This window comes from Notechis scutatus, chromosome 3 (assembly GCF_049901735.1).
Source record: "Notechis scutatus isolate UNSWTSFEM ecotype Mainland chromosome 3, rNotScu1.2, whole genome shotgun sequence".
In the NCBI taxonomy this organism is placed as follows: Eukaryota; Metazoa; Chordata; class Lepidosauria; order Squamata; family Elapidae; genus Notechis; species Notechis scutatus.
The window spans coordinates 37,141,006-37,163,635 of NC_142011.1; the positions used below are offsets into that span (position 1 = coordinate 37,141,006).

General features: G+C 38.9%; 1 protein-coding gene and 1 long non-coding RNA gene across 17 annotated transcripts in view; one reads left to right on the forward strand and one right to left on the reverse strand.

Moving 5' to 3' along the window:
- LOC148131146 (uncharacterized) overlaps positions 1–1,282 on the reverse strand; it is a 34,249-nt gene extending 32,967 nt beyond the window's left edge. Inside the window, exon 1 of the long non-coding RNA XR_015749094.1 lies at positions 1,155–1,282. This is a non-coding gene — a long non-coding RNA (uncharacterized LOC148131146). The remainder of the gene's footprint in view (positions 1–1,154) is intronic.
- Positions 1–22,630, forward strand: part of NAV1 (neuron navigator 1) — a 262,874-nt gene that overhangs the window by 205,795 nt on the left and 34,449 nt on the right. For 9 of the 16 annotated variants that reach the window (XM_026680885.2, XM_026680886.2, XM_087962421.1 and 6 more), the window contains 7 exons: positions 9,540–9,678; positions 11,282–11,579; positions 13,212–13,905; positions 16,060–16,515; positions 17,908–17,949; positions 19,504–19,652; positions 21,845–22,015. In XM_026680885.2, the coding sequence (XP_026536670.1) occupies positions 9,540–9,678; positions 11,282–11,579; positions 13,212–13,905; positions 16,060–16,515; positions 17,908–17,949; positions 19,504–19,652; positions 21,845–22,015 (1,949 nt within the window). The remainder of the gene's footprint in view (positions 1–9,539; positions 9,679–11,281; positions 11,580–13,211; positions 13,906–16,059; positions 16,516–17,907; positions 17,950–19,503; positions 19,653–21,844; positions 22,016–22,630) is intronic. The other 7 variants (XM_087962423.1, XM_087962424.1, XM_087962425.1 and 4 more) reach the window with 2 other exon arrangements.

Sequence of the window (22,630 nt, forward strand, 5' to 3'; positions counted from 1 at the left end):
ATAAGATGTCTTCTTTTGTGTTTTTTCCCTCCTCACATTCTAGCTTGGTCTTTTTTTAATAATGTCCCATCCAAGTCCCTGTGATATCCAGTGTTGATTAACCAGGGTTTCAACCAGGGTTGCTAGGTGTGCCATCTATTTTACTTAGTGGCTACATGACTACATCTATTTTTGACAACCAAAAGCTGTGCTTTGGCATTCCCTTCTTTCTCTGATTTCCCAAATTGGCCTGCAGCCATGGAATTTCTTATGGCACTGTTTGACATTGTTCCTCACATTAAAGTACTAAAGAGAAGGGAATAACTTATAGTTTATGATCTTGTTTTCCTTATCCTTTACTATTCATGAAAATTGTGCTCAAATCCCTCTATCATTATTATGCCCAATACCTCTTCTAAACTTGTTAAAATGTTTTCAGGGCTATTATTGACTTAGTGAAGCAGTGACCTGAAAACAAGCACTGCTTATTCTGTTGGAAGGAGTTTATTCCATGGGTTGCTGTGAAGATGGACTTTGGGCATAAGTGGTAGCTGCCATTCTAGCCTAAGGCTTTAGATCAATGCAGTGACTGAGCAGCATTCTTTACTTGAGGTGACTTGATTGACAGATTAAAAGATGGGCTTTTACACATGGTCTGCTAGGGTATTATCAGCAAGATTCTCTTCCATTAATTACATTACAGAAGCTGGAGTGTGAGTAAACCACAGAGCCAATTTGACAAAAGTTCCTAGAACAAGTTTTGTTGAAAGTCATTCCTGCCACTATATATTAAGTTAATATATTACGAGTTTCTTTATAACCATGCATCCATCTATTTTAGGACTGACACCTAGCGTTGTTATGAGATTATGGGCTGGTTGTACAACACAGTGCAATACAAAACAGAATACATAACAAAAGTGTGATGGAGGGCTCAAATCTCTCATTAAGTTCTTTTTAATTTATTTGTTTATTGATTGATTGCTGAACTCCTGAATGCTTATAGCTAGGGAAATATGTATGTATGTGTCAACTCATAAAACATTCCTGATTTAATTAGGGTGATTGCTGGAATCCTGACAGTATGTATGTATGTTTGTATGTATGTATGTATGTATGTAGTATTCAGAACAAAACTAAACCAAAACAAGAACAAAAGGGAGATCTACAATCACTTTGTCCTGAGTCACAAGATAATAACCAGGTGTAAAGTAGTCTTCTTAATGTCCTATGGGTAGGCCACACCAATTTCTGGAAGAAGAGGACAGGAATTGCAGGAGACTAGAAGTGCTTGTTGCATCCTGCAAGATGACATTGTTTAATTGGTGGGTGCATGAACCCAGTATGGAACCACCCAACTGAATCAAAATCAAATGACCAAAATAATTATGGCAAAAAAAAAGTATTTCTAGATAAGTCGCTTCATAAATTATAAATGCAAAAAAGTTAAAATCCTTGAAACACAATATTAAATAGTTTTTATAGTAGGGCCTATAACTCTGGAAATAAAACTTTAAAAAATGGGATAGAATAAATTTGCCCAGATATGTAATTTAGCAATGTTGCCTGTTAGAGCAGCAGAGCCCAACCTTTCTGGCTATATGGATCAGCAGCAGCAGTCGCGGCCAAGAGTGGGAATGGCTTTGTATGTGCAGCCTAGGTCCCGCACATGTGCAAATGAAACTTTGAGAGCTTACTAACCGCTTGGGCCATGGCCTGGTACCATTCTCTGATTGGAGGTTGGGGACCAGTGTGTTAGGGTACAGAACACATATGTCAGAGCTTATTTTGGTTAGGGATGATATCCCTAGGATTTTTTTTTTAAGAATCTGGATTAAAGAAGGCCTACAGATTGTTTAATTTTCAGAATGTACCCCTTATTTTCTACACGGAGTATTTATTAGAATACTGACTTCATTTGGCTATAAAGCATGAAAAAACTTAACGAGCAAGTAAATGAAATCTATTGCTACAGTCTACCTCTTCAGTTTTAGTCCCTACTGCTCAGCTGTTTTAACTCATGCATCATATTCATGAACAAGAGTTATTTGTTGCCTGAAAAAGACAGTCAAAGTAGCATCTAGGGATGAGTCCTTGCAAATAAGCATGAATACTTTGAATTACAAGTCAAAGATTAGTCAAAGATTAAAAGGTGAAGCTTTATTCCAGTCCTGGTTTTCATCTCTTCCAATATGAGTAAACATTTATTTCATTGATGTTGACAACAGTCTCTAATTCTATGATCAATTTAAAATCTATGATTTAAAAAAAAATCTACACCAGTTTATATTTATGTACGACCTAAACAGTTAGTACTGTATTCTCAATTATTTTAGGCATAATTTATGTAGACAGTTTTATAACTGACAGTTTGATAACATTTTTGCACAGGAAGCTTTGGGGAAGTGTGAAATCTTCTCAAATAATAATATGCATGTTAATCCAGGTGGTACAATTTGCATCAGATGTCGAAAGATTGGGTTGTGCCAACTTCCCTGGCTGAAACCCCACTCCAGAACAAGGTCAGACAAAGGCAGCAAACAGAAGCAGGAATGGTCTGATAACTACAAGAGACCCACAGAAAAATCTAGGGAGTGATAATCTTTATTATTATTATTATTATTATTATTATTATTATTATTATTATTATTATTATTATTATTATTATTTTTCTATATAAAGCAGAAGTGCCATGTTAAGGAGATGTTATTTCAGCTAGTGCTATCACTATCACATCCTATGTTTCTAGAGGACAAATTCTGTAGCAAAATATTTACAGCCAATTCTTCAATTGCTCTTGGATTTTGTTGTTGTTATCCTTGGAAAGAATCATAGAAGACAAAATAGGCCTGTATAGTTGGGATCTGTGAGTGAAGAAAAAGGGTGAATTCTTAGCCAAATGGGTTTGTTTGATATTTTATTATGAACTATCCATGAATTGTTAAAAGTTATTTCTACTCTCTTCCCTCCCCCTATGTCAGCCATGGTTGCATATGTCTGTTTAAATTTCGAAACACAATGTTTATAGCAATAGCTAAGTGAACTACAAATTATTTTCCCCAGGGCACAGATGCAGTCAGTTATGGGCAATTCTTTATCCACTGAATTTCTGTCTGACCTAGAGCCCCTAAGTAGTGTTGTGTGATGCAGCTGAACCAGTTGCCTATTATCTCAGAGAAAATTGCCATATGCACTTTGAGCACACAGATACCCTAGTCAAACAGGAATGACCATCTTTGATGGCTTCCAAGCTGCCATATGTCTGATAAATTATCACTTCCTGTTCCTTTTTAAATTGTTAAAGCAAAACAATATTTTATCAATTGTGCACTTGCCTAATCAGTGTTGGCATTTCTATCAATAGAATTAGAGGCTTATTCACTCTTCATCCTCCTTCTCCCAACTTCTACCCACTATATGATTGGAGAGAAGGAAGTAAAATTAATCTAGAATGAACCCCATTTTTATAGGGATATTTTAGGACTTCATCTTTATGCCAACAGTTGGACAAAAGAGTTAAACCTCTGTTAATCCTTTTATCCTTATTGGCATAATACAGCTCAACAGAAGAATCTCCACCATTAACACACCCAAGACATTTTTGGTGATGATTTTGCATAATTCATATTTGAATCACTAATAATAATCAATGTACATAGAGCATATATTTTAACTGAACACATAATAGAATAGAATAGAATAGAATAGAATAGAATAGAATAGAATAGAATACTTTATTGGCCAAGTGTGACTGGACACACAATGAATTTGTCTTGGTGCAAATGTTCTCAGTATATATAAAAGAAAAGATACATTTGTCAAGAGTCAAGAATCATAAGGTATGATACTAAATGATGGTCATAGGGTACAATAAGCAATCAAATCATACTAGGAAACAGTCAATATAAATCATAAGTATACAAGCGACAAAGTTACAGTCATACAATCACAAGTGGGAGGGGATGGGTGATAAGGAGTGATGAGAAGATTAACAGTAATAGTAGTGCAAACTTTGTAATAGTTGAACAGTGTTGAGGGAATTATTTGTTTAGCAGAGCGATGACTTTCGGGGGAAAAACTGTTCTTGTGTCTAGTTGTTCTGGTGTGCAGTGCTCTATAGCATCGTTTTGAGGAAAGGAGTTGAAACAGTTTATGTCCAGGATGTGAGGGGTCTGTAAATATTTTCACAGTCCTGTTTTTGACTCGTGCGGTATACAGATCCTCGATTGAAGGCAGGAGGGTAGTAATTGTTTTTTCTGCAATCCTAATTATCCTCTGAAGTCTGAGTCTGCCTGTTGGGTTGCAGAACCAAACCAGACAGTTATAGAGGTGCAGATGATAGACTCAATAATTCCTCTGTAGAACTGTATCAGTAGCTCCTTGGGCAGTTTTGAGCTTTCTGAGTTGGTGCAGAAATAACATTCTTTGTTGTGCTTTTTTATGATGTTTTTGATGTTAGGTGTCCATTTTAGGTCATGTGATATAGTAGGACCTAGAAATGTGAAAGTCTCTACTGTTGATACTGTGTTGTCTAGTATTGTAAAAGGTGGTAGTATGGGAGGGTTTCTTCTAAAGTCTACCACCATTTCTACAGTTTTGAGTGTGTTCAGTTCCAGATTGTTTTGGTTACACCACGAGGCAAGTTGTATAACCTCCTGTCTGTATGTGGATTCATCATTGTCTTGAATGAGACCAATCACTGTTGTGTCATCAGCAAACTTCAGTATTTTAACAGATGGATTGTTTTACATCATTGGTATATAGGGAGAACAGAAGTGGAGAAAGCACACAGCCTTGAGGGCCCCCTGTGCTGATTGTACAGGTATCGGATGTGATTCCGCCTAGCTTCACCTGCTGCTTCCTGTCTGTTAGGAAGCTTATGATCCACTTACAAGTGTGTTCAGGTACCACTAGTTGGTTTAATTTACTTAGAAGAGTGTCTGGAATGATGGTATTGAATGCTGAACTGAAGTCTATAAAGAGGACCCTTGCATAGGTATTTGGAGATTCAAGGTGTTGTAGGATGTAATGCAGAGCCATATTAACAGCATCATCTGTCAATTTATTTGCTTGGTATGCAAACTGCATGGGCTCTAACAGTGGATCTGTGATGGTTTTCAGGTGAGACAGCACAAGTCTTCCAAAGATTTTCATAACTACAGATGTTAGAGCAACTGGTCTGTAGTCATTCAGTTCCTTGATGGAGGGCTTCTTTGGCACTGGAATGATAGTTGAGCATTTGAAGCAGGAAGGGACATAGCACATCTCTAGTGATCTATTGAAGATTTGGGTGAAGATGGAGGCCAATTGGTCAGCACAGACTTTTAAGCAAGAAGGAGTTATCTTTTTTAAAAAAATTATTTTGTCAAGCAATTATAAGATAGCACAGGGTGGGCAACTACGGCCCGCGGGCCACATCCGGCCCGTTGGTCATTTTAATACGGACCCGCCTCTGAAAAAAAAAAAATCTCCTCTGAAAAAAAAATTGGGGCCGGCCAAAAGAGACCCGCACCAAAAAATCGCACACACAACACGGAGCTGGGCAGCTGCTTCCCTGGTAGCGGGGACAAGGCCGCCGCCCGGGAACGCCCACTGCTTTCTCTCGCCAGGGCCAGGCGGTGGCGTGTTGCCCTGCGCCGCGTGGCCCCTGCCTGGCAGCGCGCTTCTCGGCTGGTCTCCTCCTCGGCCATACAGAACAAACAGGCAGAGAAGGAGGAGACCAGCCGGCTGGTTGGGAAGCTTTCTGCGCCGAAAGAGACAGCTACTAATCTCGGCTTTGCTCCGCTTCTCCAATGGTCCGGCACCACCCTGTTCTATGCGCCGGCTGCTCGGACTTGCTGGGCCTGACACATAGAACAGGGCGGCGCCGGATGTTGGAGAAGCAGAGCGGAGCCGGAGATCATTAGCTGCCTCTTTCGCAGCACAAGCCTCCCCAACTGGCCAGGTGTAAAAGTTTGCCCACCCCTGAGATAGCAGATATAAGTATAAACATAGTTATGGATACATGAAATGGATACATATAAGAAAAATAAAAAAAACCAATAGGACAGGAATAGTAGGCACGTTGGTGCACTTATGCATGCCCCCTACAGACCTCTTAGGAAAAGGGTGAGGTCAATAGTAGACAGTCTAAGGTTAAAGTTTTTGGGGTTTGGAGAAGAAACCACAGAGTCAGGTAGAGTATTCCAGACATTGACCACTCTGTTGCTGAAGTCGTATTTCTTGCAATCAAGTTTCATGCAGTTTACCTTGAGTTTGTATCTATTGTGTGCTCTTGTATTGTTATGGTTGAAGCTATGCATTGACAGGTAGGACATTGCAATGTATAATTTTATATACTATACTTAGATCAGACCGAAGGCGGCGTAGTTCTAGGTTTTCTAGGTCTAGAATTTCAAGTCTGGTGGCATAAGGTATTCTGCAATGAGTAGAGGAGTGGAGAACTCTTCTTGTGAAATACTTCTGGACTTTCTCAACTGTGTTAATATCAGATACGTAATGCGGGTTCCAGACTGATGAGCTGTATTCAAGTATTGGTCTAGCAAATGTTTTGTATGCTCTAGTTAGTAGTGTGATATTACCAGAGAAAAAGCTACGTAAGATTAGGTTAACAACTCTTAATGCCTTTTGGCTATGTAGTTACAGTGGGCTCTAGCATTTAGATCATTACAGATGAGAACTCCAAGGTCCTTGACAGAGTTTGGATCATCAAGGTCTTGACTATTCAGCTTGTATTTTATTTTCTGATCTTGTCTGGCCCTGGTGCTTTTCCTGGCTTTTGTCTGTGTAATAGATCTTGCACTTCTTTTTCTGTGATCACCAGAGGTTGTGAACCTAATGGGTTGGGGCCAGTTGTAGAAGGCTTGGCTGTTGTTGGTGTGTTTGAGATGTAGGTTGTGGAGATAGGTGGCTGTAGTTTCCTTTCAAACCTGCAGTAAAACACATTCAGGTCATCTGCTAGTTGTTGATTTCCTTCTGCCTGGGAAGGAGGTTTGCTGAAGCCAGTGATGTTTTTAAAGAGTTTTCCACATATTTGCTGGTTCATTTGTTAAGACTGAATCTTGGTGAGAAATGGTAGTTATTAGATTCTAAGAGTGGGATATGCACCAATTTGAGAAGCTACCTCTATTTTCATGCAGTTCCCAAATCAAAAGTTGGGTTCATATTACAAGGGTGTCAAACTGGCGGCCCGCAGGCCAGATGCGTCACGTGCAGGCCATACCTGCTCCAGCTTCGCGAAGGCAAAAAGCGTAACATGTCACATGACAGCAACATGATGCATCAGGTTTGACACCTATGATATATTACATTAAAGATAAGTCTGCTTAATCATGTTTTGTTGAATAAACTTTAATGTCTATTGCCTACAAAATGTTTAGCTAAAAACCTTAGTTTATACACTACAACTATGTTAACAGATTACCTTAAACTAGAATTTTACTTCATAACTAGAAACTAAAACTAAGCAAAGCCAATTACAGTTTAGATCTATCCTGTCATCAAGCAAATGACATAATCTACATCATTTGCATCAGGTTGTACATTTGCATTGTAATGGAAATAAACACATGATATAAAATGATGCAATCAGAATCTCATCTATTGCATTCAAAGTCCATTGTATTAAGGTCTGCTAAGTCAAGTTTTCACTGTAAAATAAAATTGAATCAGTAAATTTTCTTTCCCACAAACAAGGTAATTAGTGGAATTTATTGAACGTGTTATATGACAGTACATTTCAAAAACATCTGGAACAACATTTTACCACACTTGTTCTTTGTAAATGGTGGGATTGTTTCCCTTTTGTTCTGTTTGTAAGTTGTTTGCTATTTTTTACAAAATGAAAACAAATCATTACACTGTCTCCTGATTTAGAAATACCCTCAAGCATTAACCATCTGCTGAATGGTTGAACAGAGTTGAACATAATGACTGAGAAGTGCAATTCAAAGTTGTTAGTGAAGATATTTGGACATGTGATAGTTTCATTCATACATAAAAAGTGTGCTGTCTAATGTGATCAGATTGGTTTTTTTTTTTCAATATTGCATGTTAAATATAGACCCATAGCCCCTTCAATTATTAGCCCTTTGATAATTAGCCCTTTTCATACAGGACACATGGGCATGTTTGGAAAGCTTGCCTTTTTTAAGAGAAGTTCAGACATGGGTAGTTATTTGAATGCATCTGGGCTAGTCATCTTGGAGTTGTTTAATGCGTAAAATACCAGAAGAAATGAATGAAGCCTTTTAGTGAGATAAACAAACAGACACATTGCTTTTCCTTCCCCCAAGCACCTGCTCCTGTCAGCCTCTCTGAGCTGGAAAGAAGCTTCTTCCTGTTCAGGGTATTCATGAACTCCTTGTCCCATGTGGGAAGATTGGCAACAGTTCCTCATCATCTTCCTCCCACTTGCTGTTTCTCATTTTTAGATAGGATTTCTTTGCTTTCTGTCTGCATTAGTGATTAAATTGCTATGATAATTACTGCAATGTAATCAAACCAGATTAAATTTGCCTTATTAGTTATGTCTGTCTGTGTGTGTGTGTGTGTATACAGTTTTCCCCCGAAAGTCATCGCTCTGCTAAACAAATAATTCCCTCAACACTGTTCAACTATTACAAAGTCTGCACTACTATTACTATTAATCTTCTCATCACTCCTTATCACCCATCCACTTCCACTTGTAACTGTATGACTGTAAATTTGTCGCTTGTATACTTACGATTTATATTGACTGTTTCCTAGTATGATTTGATTGCTTATTGTACCCTATGGTTATCATTAAGTGTTGTTGACTCTTGATGTATGTATCATTTCTTTTATATATACTATACATTATATATACCATACATTTGCACCAAGACAAATTCCTTGTGTGTCCAATCACACTTGGCCAATAAAGAATTCTATTCTATTCTATTCTATTCTATTCTATAGATAGAGCATGAGTTGGCATTTTGAATCATCTTTGCCCCTCCTAGATGAATAGTGGAAATAATGGAAACTAGCAACCTACTTACCATTGTTTGGCCTACCTTAGCTAAGTTAGTAAAGAAATGCTAAGGTCCAATGAATCTATACATAAAATAGTCTGGAATGGCCTTCCTTAGAGTCATGCCTTCCAGATGTGTTGGACTAACTCCTATAATCCCAACTCATAATATTTGCCGGCTGGGAATTATTGGAACTGAAATCCAATATTTGTGGAAGCACCAGGTGAAACACAGTTGATCCAGAGCACAAGCTCTTTGGCCTGGGACATTCAATGTCTTTGGCAACTTTTTCTTTGGACTAATTACTAAGATTTGGCTCATACTGGGTGATTTTAATGAAACTAAACAATTACAGTCCAATCTTACTACTTCATCTTTGCTTTTGTTTTAGGAAGTAGGACGGAATATCCGGTTTGCAGATCAATTTATTATTTTGCAATTGTTAGTTGATATTCCTTGGTTTCTCTTCCAGGATGTTATTGAGTGGGGAAGATGAATTTGATTATATAAGCAGAACCTCTGTGCTAAATGTTGCTAATCATTTATCTTTTCTCTGACTTCCAGTTGGGATGAAAGTAGTTCCATCAGCAGTGGCCTCAGTGATGCCTCAGACAATCTCAGTTCAGAAGAATTCAATGCTAGTTCGTCACTCAATTCCCTGCCTTCTACCCCCACGGCTTCCCGCAGGAACTCTGCCATAGCGGTAGGTAGACCAAAAATTATGGTGCTCAAAAATACTGTCTGTCTGTCTGTCTGTCTCTCTGTCTGTCTGTCTGTCTTCTTACCCAACCATCGCAGGGGGGCTTTTGGAAATACTTCTGAAAAGCAACATTATGTTGTTCCAAGTGTTCCAGAATATCCAATGTATTTCTAATAATTATCCCTTAGCTGTCTTTTAGGTAAAAACCATATTGATTTTCATGAATAAAGTTCTATAAAACTATCTTCATTCTTTCAGCTAAAATCATTGTAAATAATTTAAAATAATTTATTCAATAATGATATCAGGTAATAATTTTTGGTGATGTCAAGTCTTGAGCTTCTTTAGGTATTAATGCTGTATCAGCTTACATCCAACTATCTGTATGTTTCCAGTTTGCAAAATAGAATTTATTGTGTTTTGCAATAATTGTAATGATTCAGCATCAAAATATTTATAATAAGAGGCTGGCAAACTGGTCTTTCCCAATTTTGCCCTTTTTTATAACTTCACAAAATTCCTTATTGTAATAGGTCAGTTATTAATTGTTTCTGTTTTTCTGTGATCATTGGTAAATTTCGTTTCTTCAAATATTCACCAATTTTTGCCAGGAGAATATCTTCTCCTTTATATAATTTGAAGTAGTATTAACTATTGTATCTTTAGATTATCTGTTGTTTTTACAGTATTTCAATTTTGTAAGTTTAATATCATTTCCCCCTTTTTTCTTTTTATATATATATATATATATATATATATATATATATATATATATATATATATATATATATATATATATATATATATGTATATATATGTTTTCTAAGTTTCGTGGGTACTTACATGTATGGTGTCTGCTTGGTTCGGTATTTTCCCATCATTGTAGTTCTTTAAAGTTGTAGCAACGTTTCAGCAGAATCTCATCTGCCATCATCAGGCTTATATATATATATATGCAGAATTCATTGTTCTTTAATTTCTATTACTGTTAACATAGTTGCCATTGAAAAAGTTTAATTTGTTGTGAAATAATTTGGAGGGGAATTTTTTAAATTTTTCTTTCATCTGTGCATCTTTTCTTAAAATACTGGATTGGATCTGAATTTAACTACAGTTACAGTAGTTGCATTAAAATCATTAAGATTAATATTAACCTTGCATGATGTAGGCCACACTGACTTCAGCAGAACCATTTCAGTGCATATTCATCTAATTTGTTGTGCTGCCTGTTGTAATGGATAAGAATATAAATCTGGCAAATACTAAGTGCTTGCTCTGAATTCTGTCTCTTAATGCATGAGGGGCCTATATGCCTTTCAAAACAAGACCTCTGCAGACCCCTCTTCCTCAAAATCAGTGCTTTCAAAGGCTTTAGCAGCTTTGATAGTATAAAGGCTGCATCTGAGCACTGAAATATGTGCTTTAGATGCAGGCAATCCCTTGGCATGCCCACTGTGAAGAGGATTATTTTGAAATATAGAAGCGAGGGCCTATGACTTTTTGCCACCAAGTCATAGTATTTCTGAACCAGACAGATGATAATCTCTGGGAGCATCACAGAAGGAAAGGCTGAAATTTCCAATTGACGGTGTTTTCTGCCCTGCAGCTACGCACAGATTCTGAGAAACGGTCATTGGCAGAGAGTGGGCTGAACTGGTATGGTGAACCAGAGGAGAAGACCCAGAAGAAGATGGATTATGACAGTGGGAGCCTGAAAATGGAGCACAGTTCCTCCAAGTGGCGACGAGAACGTTCTGAAAGCTGTGATGAAGCTCCTGCCAAAGGGGGGGAGCTGAAAAAGCCTGTTAGTTTGGGCCCACCAGGCTCCTTGAAGAAGGGCAAAGCACCACCTGTGGCAGTGACCTCCCCCATTACTCACACAGCCCAGACTCTTAAAGTGGCAGGTGAGATTGTCCTTGGAAACTATATTGTTACACTTTGTATTTGCTTCCCATTTTTCTACAGAGTCCAAGCAGGAGTGCATGACTATTTCTTGGGTGCTAATAAGGCCAGAAATATTTTATTGAATCTGTAGTTGTTCCTCAGTAACTATTCAGTTATGTTGTATCTATTAGGAACTTTTAAACCACCTACCTCCAATTTGAAGTTCTTCAGATGTTTAAGACTAAGTCAAGCCTCAAATCAAAAGTAACATGTGGAGATCCTTCCAAGCTTAGTTCTTTTGTCACATCTCTAGACGGAATTTTGCCAAACTAAGCAGTTTACTGTCTGCATTTACAACACAGTGTATAGTCTGTAAATTATTAGAGAAGGGCTGTCTTCATCCTCTTTCTCACACACTCCTTTGCCTGGGAATCCACCTTCTTACTACATTCTTTAACCTTCTATTCCTTATTATCTTTTAGGCAGCATGGCAACTGAGTATTATGGTTGAAGGATTAGGGCAGTAGAAATCCAAGGGCACCAGAATGAAAAAAGCTATTCTGAACAAAAATGTTGCAATTGCAACAATTACTACATCTAAGTATTTTTTTCCCGTTCAAATGTGTCCAATTCTCGGAGACTGCCTGGACAAGTCCTTGCAAGGACTGCCTGGACAAGTCCTTGCCAAAACCTTGGCAAGATTTTTCAGAAATGGTTTGCAATGCCTCCTTCCTAGGAAAGAGAGAATGTGACTCACTGGAGGTTACCCACCTAGCTTTCTGGCTATGGCAGGTCTAAAACTCTCAGTTTCTAGCCCGACGTTTTAACCACTTCACCAAACTAATATCAGGTTTTTTGATGACATGCCATGACTATGGATTAGGATCATATTGTGGAATGGGGCTTTGGGAATGAAAAGGGACTGCCGGTTTTGGTTATCTGGAGGGATGGCCAATGGACAAAATTAGACTCAGGCTAAGAGTAAGTTTGGTCTAGTTTTTAAGGCACCTGGCTAGAAAGCGAAAGACTGAGTTCAAAGTTCCATCTTGGCCATGACATGAAATCCAGCTGGGTGGTCTTGGGCCAGTCACTCTCAGACCAACTTACCTCACAGAGTTGTTGTGGGGAAAAGAGGAGGAGGAAGGTGTGTTGGACATGTTTGCTGCCTTGAGATTCGTAAAAGTAAAGTAAGTCCAGTGCGGTGGCCTAGAGGTGGAGCTCTCGCCTCACAATCAGGAGGCTATGAGTCCAATCCTAGATAGGGGCTAATATTTGGAATAGAGTCTCCTGCTCGAGCAGGGGGTTGGACTAGATGACCTCTAAGATCCTTCCTTCCTCTGTTCTATGTCTTAAAAATAATAAAGGCAGGAGAGATAGAGGAAGAGATAATAGAGATAGATAAAGAGATAGAGATAGATAGATATACACAAACATACATACAGTGTGTATGCGTGTATAGATATATATACGCACACATATACACATGTATGTATGTATAAATGTATGTGTGTATGTATGGAAAATATGTAATAATAAGATTTCTAATAAAATAGAAATAACTTATTTTTATTATCCAAAGATCTGTGTAAAGGCACATCTTTTTCTGTATCTATTCCAAATGCTGTTTCCTGATCAATCCTTCCCTCTCTCAGGTAAGCCTGAAGCAAAAGCAACAGACAAAAACAAACTGTTTGTGAAAAATTCTGGCCTGCAGCGCTCATCTTCTGATGCTGGCCGAGATCGGCTATCAGATGCCAAGAAGCCTCCCTCTGGGCTTACACGAACCACCACAGCTGGCTCCTTTGGTTACAACAAAAAAACCCCTCCTGCTACGGGTACTGCTACAGTGATGCAAGCCGGTGGCTCAGCCACACTTGGCAAGATCCAGAAGAACTCCAGTATCCCTGTGAAACCCATCAATGGCAGGAAAACCAGCTTGGATGTTTCCAATGCAGGGGAGCCAGGGTTTATGGCACCAGGGGCCCGTACCAACATCCAGTACCGGAGCCTGCCACGCCCTGCCAAATCTAGCTCCATGAGTGTCACTGGTGGACGAAACGGCCCACGTCCTGTCAGCAGCAACATTGATCCCAGCCTCCTCAGTGCCAAGGGGGGTATTTCCGTTTCACGCCTCAAGGAACCCTCTAAAATAGGGGCAAGTCGGAGCACTCCAGGGCCGGTGAATCAGACTGACAGGGAGAAGGAGAAGGCCAAAGCCAAAGCAGTGGCACTAGACTCTGACTCTGTCTCACTCAAGAGCATGGGCTCCCCTGAAAGCACCCCAAAAGCTTCAAGTGGCCACCAGATCCCTGCAAAAGAGTCTGAGCTGCCGCCAACACCTCTCAGGTAGGAACAGCAGTTTTGAAGAAAATAAGATGCTTCAGTTCACAATTATTTATGTAAGGGCAGTTATGTAATTACAATTAATTATAGCTGTGCAATTATTTATGCTTGTAAAGGAGATTTTAAATATGAAAACAAGTGAATAATTCCTTCCGCTCTTGGATAGTACTACAGTTCATGGTCTGCCAGTCACAATAATTCTTTCCTGTCATATTGGAGACAAAGTGAGCTTACTTTTGTTATTTAGTTAGTAGGGGGGAAAAGTCATTTTGATTAGTGCTTTGTTTTGTGTTTTTTCTAATTCAAGAATACTGTGGGAATAAAATGGTGGAGTCTGGAGTGCCATGAGTAGAACAAAGCATCAGACAAAATACATATGATGTTTTGATGAAGATGATAAATATGGCCTAGGTGGCATGTCTGTTAGGTGGATCCATAGATTCCCTGAACAAGCATTCTAAAGATTGCAAGATCGAATCTGGGCCAGTTTCTAAATTCTAAACATTGCTCATTAGTTGTTTTTTTATGAAATGTGATTTAAGGTATCAAGTGAAATTTAATAGGTTTTGGTTATTTTTAATACTTACATAAATGATTTGTATAAAGAGTTTGAGGAACTTTTCAGGTAACACAAAACTGAGAAACTATATTTTAATATTCTTGATCAAAACAAAATTACAAGAAAACTCAGTAAGAGTCGCCATAGGACTAAAAATAATACAATGAGATATAAGGTGATGTTTTTCATTTATGAAAAAAATCAAAGGCATTTATATAAGAAACAAGATAAATATTTCCTATATCCAGCATAAGAATCTGATATTTTGAACACTTGGAGAGGTCTAATAAGCATGAAATATCATTTTCTTATGAATTTCAATTATATATCATAAGTATATGTGACATTTTTAAAGAACTGGAACCACTGAATCTCCAAAATAGGATATTCTATCTCTTCATTCCATAGTTCAAATACACAACTAATTCTTTCATTTCACTTTTTAATACCTTGCAAAACTGAATTGTTGCTTTCTGTCAGTGGTGGGATTCAAAAATTTTTATTATCGGTTCTGTGGGCATGGCTTGGTGGGCGTGGCAGGGAAAGATACTGTAAACTCTCCAGTCAGAGCTGGTATTTGCCGGTTCTCCGAACTACTCAAAATTTCCACTACCGGTTCTCCAGAACTGATCAGAACCTGCTGAATTCCACCTCTGCTTTCTGTTCAAGCAGTGCATTTCATAAATGCAGATATTATAAGAATATCTAGCCACACTATTAATTAGAGCATATTTCATTTTATATATTGCCAAGCAAATATTGTAAGCAACTTAAACTCAAGGTGTAATCTCTCAGAATCTTTAAGAGTGTGTAATATTTCTGCCTGAAACTCTGGCAGGCTTTTGCCAATTAGTGCTATTTGTATTGTGTTAATAGTATTAAGTTAAATGAACCAAAGGCCTGACCGAAAAAGCAGGTTTCTGTAGTTTTTCTGTGATTATATGTTCAGAACTAAATTGCTATATAGCAAGGGTGTCAAACTCGTGGACTGTGGGCCAGATATGTCACGTGCTGGCCACGCCCACCCCGGTTTACGAAGGGGGGGGAGTTACGGTATCTCACATGATGACAACATGACACTGCAAGTTTGACACCCCTGCCTAATAGTTTGAATTCTTCTGTGTGAACCCTTAATTTTTTTAAAGTATTACTCAGTATCTGGTTTGAGTCCTGATTGCACCGGGACGACTTGAGGGAATGGGAATATCTCCAGAAAGGAAACTTTCTTCAGTTGCTGAAATATGCTATGATCCTGATATTCCCAAATCAACAGGATAGTGAAGTTGATGCATTTGATTCCTATATGAGTGTTGTTGTTCTCTCTATCATATTAAAATGTTTAATGTACTTGTGCTAGATATAATGTTTTCACAATACATTAAGTGATCATGGCATGCAATGTCAGACACTATACCAGGGGTCTCCAAACTTGGCAACTTTAAGACTTGTGGACTTCAACTCCCAGAATTCCTCAGCCAGCATAGCATAGCTGGCTGAGGAATTCTGGGAGTTGAAGTCCACAAGTCTTAAAGTTGCCAAGTTTGGAGACCTCCGCACTATACCAAACTTTGTCCTAATACTGTTCTCCTCTTTTGTAGGTCAGCTGCCAAAAGCTATGTAAAAGCCCCTTCTTTGGCAAACTTGGACAAGGTGAACTCTAACAGTCTAGATCTCCCTTCTTCAAACGATCTCCATCAGATGCACAGTGGTAAACTGCAAGAGTCACACCCAGCGACTGTAAATGTGGGCACCCATCTCACGTCATGCTTCACACCAAGCCCTGCTCCAGTCCTTAACATTAATTCTGCTAGCTTCTCCCAGGGCCTGGAGCTCATGGGGGGCTACAGCATCCCCAAGGAAACCTGCATGTACTCCAAGCTTTCTGGATTGCACAGGAGCATGGAATCCTTACAGATGCCTATGAACCTCCACAATGCCTTCTCTGTAGGCAGCACTGCTGCACCTACCACTGCCTCTACACCTCCTGTTGCTGCTGAGGAAGAGTCCAGTGAGATGGCCTGGACTGGGAGCCCAAGAATTACACACCTGGAAAGGTAAAGGAAGAGAAATGGGTTACCTTTGCTATGGGGAGAACATTTTTCATGATAGAGTTCCATAAGAACTTTTAGAAAGAGACCTTTCACCTTAGCCATGGGTGACTTTCAGCCAGTTACTCTCAGCCCAACTCACTTGTGGGTAAATTAGAGGTGGAAGGTGTGTTGGATGTGTTCACTACCTTGAAGTTATTTATAAAAATAATAAAGGCTGGATACAAATAGAAATAGATAAGTTCATAAATAGGTGGCACCACTTACCCATCTTGGTTAATCTGGTAAAAGTGAAGCAAGATCAGACCTGAATAAGACTTGGATGAGAGGCTATAGGTAGTCCTCAACTTGTGACCACAGTTGGGGCTGGAATCTGTCATAGAATAAAGTGATTGTTAAGACAGAACCTACGTGACTGCTTTGCTCAGTAACTTCAATTTCAGCTCTCCCAGTTGCAGTCATTGAGCAACTATATATATGTCATTAATTGGACAGAATAAGAGAGCTGCCTCCAAAGGAGGGCGGGCAGCTTTTCTCCTTGCATGGAAGGGACTTCATGCACTGCAATAGAGAGATGAGGCAGAGTTCACAAAGATCCCATCTTCACCTCTCCTGCATTGTGCAGGAGTTTCTCCCCACTACTCCATATGTAGAAAGGAACTCAAACTGAGATTCTGAAGATCCAAACTTTATTTCTGCAGTCCAACAAAGAATTTCTCACTCCACCCTCTCCACGCATGGAGGGGAGGGGAAATGTCTGGCAGGTTGCAATAGCTTGCAACCTGCCAGCTTCCCCATTGACTTTCTGGAGAAGGCAGCAGAGAGCAGATCATGGTCATGTGACTGGAGCTGGAGTGATGCAATATTTTATGATGGCCAGAAGTTTTTTACAGAGTGTAAAGCATTCTTTCCAAGCCATCATAACTTCAAATTGTCATTAAACAACCAGTTACAAATTGAGGAATACCAAGGCTTTCAGCTAGACCTGAAAGTGAAAAAAAAAGTCATGTAAGAAACTGCAAGTTTAAATCACTTCCACACAGCCAAACAAATCACAAGGATATGCTTCATTTGCACATTCTACCAGGTTCAGCTTATGGGAGTTTTTACCTTTAATCTAATTAAAAAGTAAGATGAAAAGATGAAAAAAGATTATAACATTCCAATGCAGGAAGAAACCCTTTAAAACCCACCATAATTTTTAGCTCATAATTTTTTTGTTTGCATACATGGCAAAGTTGCAGTGGCTCAGCTGGTGCAAATACAGACTCTGGGCTTGTGTGAAGCCTGATTGGATCTATTCCCCAAAATTCACGATCAGTTTACTGCTTATCAGGAACCATAGCTGGATTCAAGCAAATAATGAACAAGCACTACTGCTCATTTTTCTTCCTGCAGCTCTAACCGTGACCGGAATACGTTACCCAAGAAGGGACTGAGGTAATTGTGTTACCTATTATTTATTACCAGTAAAACAGTAAAAAATGTCTAACTTCCTATACTTATGATAGTGAAAAAAGATCAAAGAAAGTGTGAGTTTATCTCATCCCAAAGCTGTATAACAGTTGCATAGTCATTACTTAAGCAACAAATGAAATTCTACAGCATTGGAAAGTCAGAAGGCCATAGCAAATCAATTCACGATGGTAATTTATAATTATAGTCCACTCTTTTTCTGTTCAAATTGTATAACACTGGAGGTCTGGTTACAGCTTGACTTCTTGACTCTGTTCTTGATCATATCTGATATACAATTCCAACTGTAATAGATTACATCAAGTTGCATTGAACTCATTGAATAGCCATGATTAACAACTCTCATTGATTTTACTGGATAGATTCTGATATTTCTCTGACCATATGTCTTTTGTTATTTTTCTGAAAGCTGCAATTGAAATGTCATTGCATTATTGAAATGGTTTTTCAAAAAATATATTTTTAAGTGAATTGTAAGACTTTTTTTAAAAAAAGTTAAAACTTCAGTTTACAAGTGCATAGCAATAAAAATACTTCTTTCTGTTGTTGAGTTCAAATATATATTAGAATAATTATATGAACTGTGACCCAGTAAGTTGGCTTACTTTAGCATCGTTGTATTGATAAGTATTATAACTCTAATCCTGATTTTTCTCTTTTCATAAAATTCCTTTGAGAATGATATCTTGGATAATGATGATGACATATCCAGCATCCATAAGAAAATACCAAAAAGCTTATTATCTTCCTATAAGCCATACTTCCTTAACATAATTCTAGAATTAGGACCTATTAAATTCTCCCAAAGCAGACATGGTGGCTCAGTGGCTAAGATGCTGAGCTTGTCGATCAGAAAGGCCAGCATTCGGTGGTTCAAATCCCTAGCATCATGTAACAGAGTAAGCTCCCGTTACTTGTCCCAGCTTCTGCCAACCTAGCAGTTCGAAAGCATGGAAAAAATGCAAGTATAAAAATAGGGACCACTTTGGTGGGAAGGTAACAGCGTGCCGTACGCCTTCAGCGTTTAGTCATGCCGGCCACATGACCACGGAGACGTCTTCAGACAGCGCTGGCTTTTTGGTTTTGTAACAGAGATGCGCACCACCCCCTAGAGCTGGAAATGACTAACACATATGTGCAAGGGAAACCTTTACCTTTACCTATATTTTATAATTTTAGATTACAGTCTATTCTTTTAAACTGATTTCTTTGAATATAAAAATTGCACCATTAGATTTCAATAATCCCCCATAGAGATAGAGCAGTGATTTTAATTTAATTTTTAATTTAATTTTTTTAAAATTCTTTTTATTGTAAACCACCCTGAGTCACTTAAATGAGACAGATGGTATAGAAATGCGATAAATGAATACATTTGCAAGAAGAGAGTTGTTTTAAAAGAAAACTGCCTAATGCAATAGGAACTGGCTAAATTAATTATGTTAAACTGCATTGTTGTGGCACTTTTCAAATTACTTCCTTTCATTTAATCCCCTCTCTGTCTCTTGGTTATGGCAGGTATCAAATCCAGCCCCCGGAAGAGACCAAGGAAAGGCGACACTCACATACAATTGGAGGAATGCAAGAATCGGACGATGCCTCTGAACTACCCTCTCCTCCTGCTCTCTCCATGCCACTGGTTGGGAAAACTCCAGTCACAAATATTGGTTAGTCACCTTTTGTTTTGCTTTTTTAGAAGAGGAAACCTTAGAGGTCAATTGTTCTAAATCAGTATAATCCAACAGAAGCTATACCACTTTTCAAATTCTATTCCTTAATTTTCTTCTTTCTAGCACCTTTCTAACCTACCCACAATCCAAAAATGGCCTCATATCAGAAAAATGCCTTGCAAGAAATTTTAGCGATAGCTTGAATAGCTTATAGAAATTGGATGGGACAATGATTAAGGTGAAACCTCACATGGAAACTTCTGCAACTCCTCCCTCCTATATTCCTGATGATATGGAAGGACTATATTTCTGTGATTTCCCAAAACCCTGTTTGCTACACAGGTTATTGAGTAAGCCTGAACTTACCTTTTAATTTCCAGAAAAAATAGCAATGAGTATCTCCCTGAATCTTTAGTGACCAAGCATGACTTCATTTGCAGTAGTAAATTTACAAATAAGGGGGGAAAGCAGTAATAATAAAATGCTTGAAGAATAGACAGGCAGTCTATTTATTTAACAATCACTCATGCAGCAACTATTGTGAAGTAACAATGGTGCTGAACAAGGAGAAATACAACCAGTCTTCATAGTTGCAGCAACCCAGAGGTCATGTGATCATGATTCCAGTGTTGGGCAACTGGTGTGCAACTTCAATGGCCACAGCATCCCATGATTGCCATTCGCGATCTTCACTGTCAGTTTCCGATAAGCAGTGTCAATTGGGAAGCTAACAGGAGGTCACAAATGATGATTACATGACATCACATCTAAGAACTGCAAGATTTGCTTATCAACAACAACTGCCATCATAAGTCAATAGTTAGCATAAGTCACATGACATTGCACTTTTCAACCTCATAAATAAGTAATTTAGTCCAGGTTAAACAAAAGTTTTGATTTATTTTATTTTATTTTTAAAAATGTGTATCCTGCCCTTGGTTTTGTTTTGTTTTTACAAATAACTCAAGGTGGCAAACATATCCCACACAACTTCCTCCTCCTATTTTCCCCACAACAACAACCAAATAGGTTGGTTGGGCTAAGAAAGAGTGGCCCAAATTCACCCATTTGGCTTTTATGGCTAAGATGAGACTTGAACTGTTGGTGTGCTTGTGTCAAAATGAGATTAGGTGAGGAAGAAATAAGCATCAAAACAAATGTTACACCTACTTTGCATTGAGGCTCTGGGCATCATGAGAGAATATTATTAATGCCTTACAAATTGCAACGTGATCGGCTGCTATGAATTTCAACTTGCTCATCAAGAATGAGCTCAGAGTTGTCACCCATAGGAAACACTGACATTTTGGAAGTAAAGCTTCATTTTTTTTGAAGCAAGCTTTTGGAAGCTCCCCCATGTGACTAAACTAATTTTAAACCAAATGTTTTTTATATCTGACTTTTCAACCTATTGCACCAACAAAACCAGTTTCCTGGGACTCACAGTCTCCTGGTTTCTAGCCTGGAACCTTAACCACTTATGCCAAACTGATTCTCTGTTTTAGATTACAGATCAAGGTTTCTTTAGTTTATGCCTACTGAATTGCTAAGAGCACACAAGCAGCTAAGAATATGGAATAACGTTGTAAGCCACCCAAACCCAAAGTCACAGTGTATGAGTTGGGCAGCCAGATAAATCAGCCTCCTGATAAATTTGAGCAAATTCAGTTCTCCAATTAGGGATAAAGGTAATAAGATTTAAAGAATGATAATGAAATATTCTACACCATAGGCTTAGGCTCCTTTGTACACATATTATTTATTGTTGCATCTTCTTTGCCTCTCCCATTTAATAAAAAAATGCAGTTTATTTTTTACCTTTGCAATTTTGTTGTTGATGCAATAAATTTATTATTTTAAAGTTTTTAAAATGGGAATTTATTAACAGGTACTGGGTAGTCTGTACTATCTGTCAATGGGCTTCAGTCAATTAAAATTATTTCACATTTAAATAGGCTTGAGAGTCAAATATTCTCCCAAGTCACCATAACAACCCAAGTCAAACTAGTAAAACTGATGCAACTATAAAAGATCTTATGCAAGGTGTGATGCACATTTAACTTGTCCTTATCTTTCTCCACCTCGATCCTGGCTGCTAGCCCACATAGAGTGCTCCTTGCTTCCTAGACCCCATCCCTAGCTTTGAGCTGCTCTGACTCCCCTCTTCTCCCTGCCCCCTTCTCCTGCAGTGAGTCCCACGGCAGCCAACACCCCAAGGATCACCCGTTCTAACAGCATTCCCACCCATGACTCCACCTTCGAGCTCTACAACGCCTCCCCCATGGGCAGCACCCTCTCCTTGGCAGATCGACCCAAGGGCATGATCCGCTCGGGCTCCTTCCGCGACCCTGTGGATGATGGTGAGAGTCCTGCACCCAGCTGGGAGGATAAGAATCTTTTCCATAGTAACGATGCAAGGATATAGTTGGAGTAATTCTGCACATCAGAATTTCTCAAGAGTACAAGCTGTGCTGACAGGTGGCAGTGCAGGGAGTGGTCGTTACAATTGTTATTTTGTTTATGGGGCAGCAAAATAGAGCAAGGGATTAAAATAATCTAATGATCCGATTTCTTAGTTATGCATGCATGTCCAGTATCATCAGCTAGGATTTGGTAGTAAGGAATCGCAGTTATATCAGCCTTGCATGAGCCACAGCTGGTTTCTAGGTTTATTACTGGTTCTTCTCCCTTTTTAAATTATATTTTAAATGGGATATCTAGCACTTCCAGATGGTCCAGAACACTTTACTATAAAGCAGCGGCCCCCAGTTGGCAGCTTGGTGGCCCAGCTAGGGGGAGGGAGAGGAGAACGGCCTTGCGAGCAGTAGGCCAGGGTGTATGCGCATGTGTGTACCGCTTGACTTGTGCACACGTGCATGTGCGCTGGCCCGCTGTTCATGTGGCCTGTTTCCAAATAGACCATGGCTCCCGGTAGTGGGCCATGCCCCGGGGGTTGGGGACCCTTGCTATAAAGA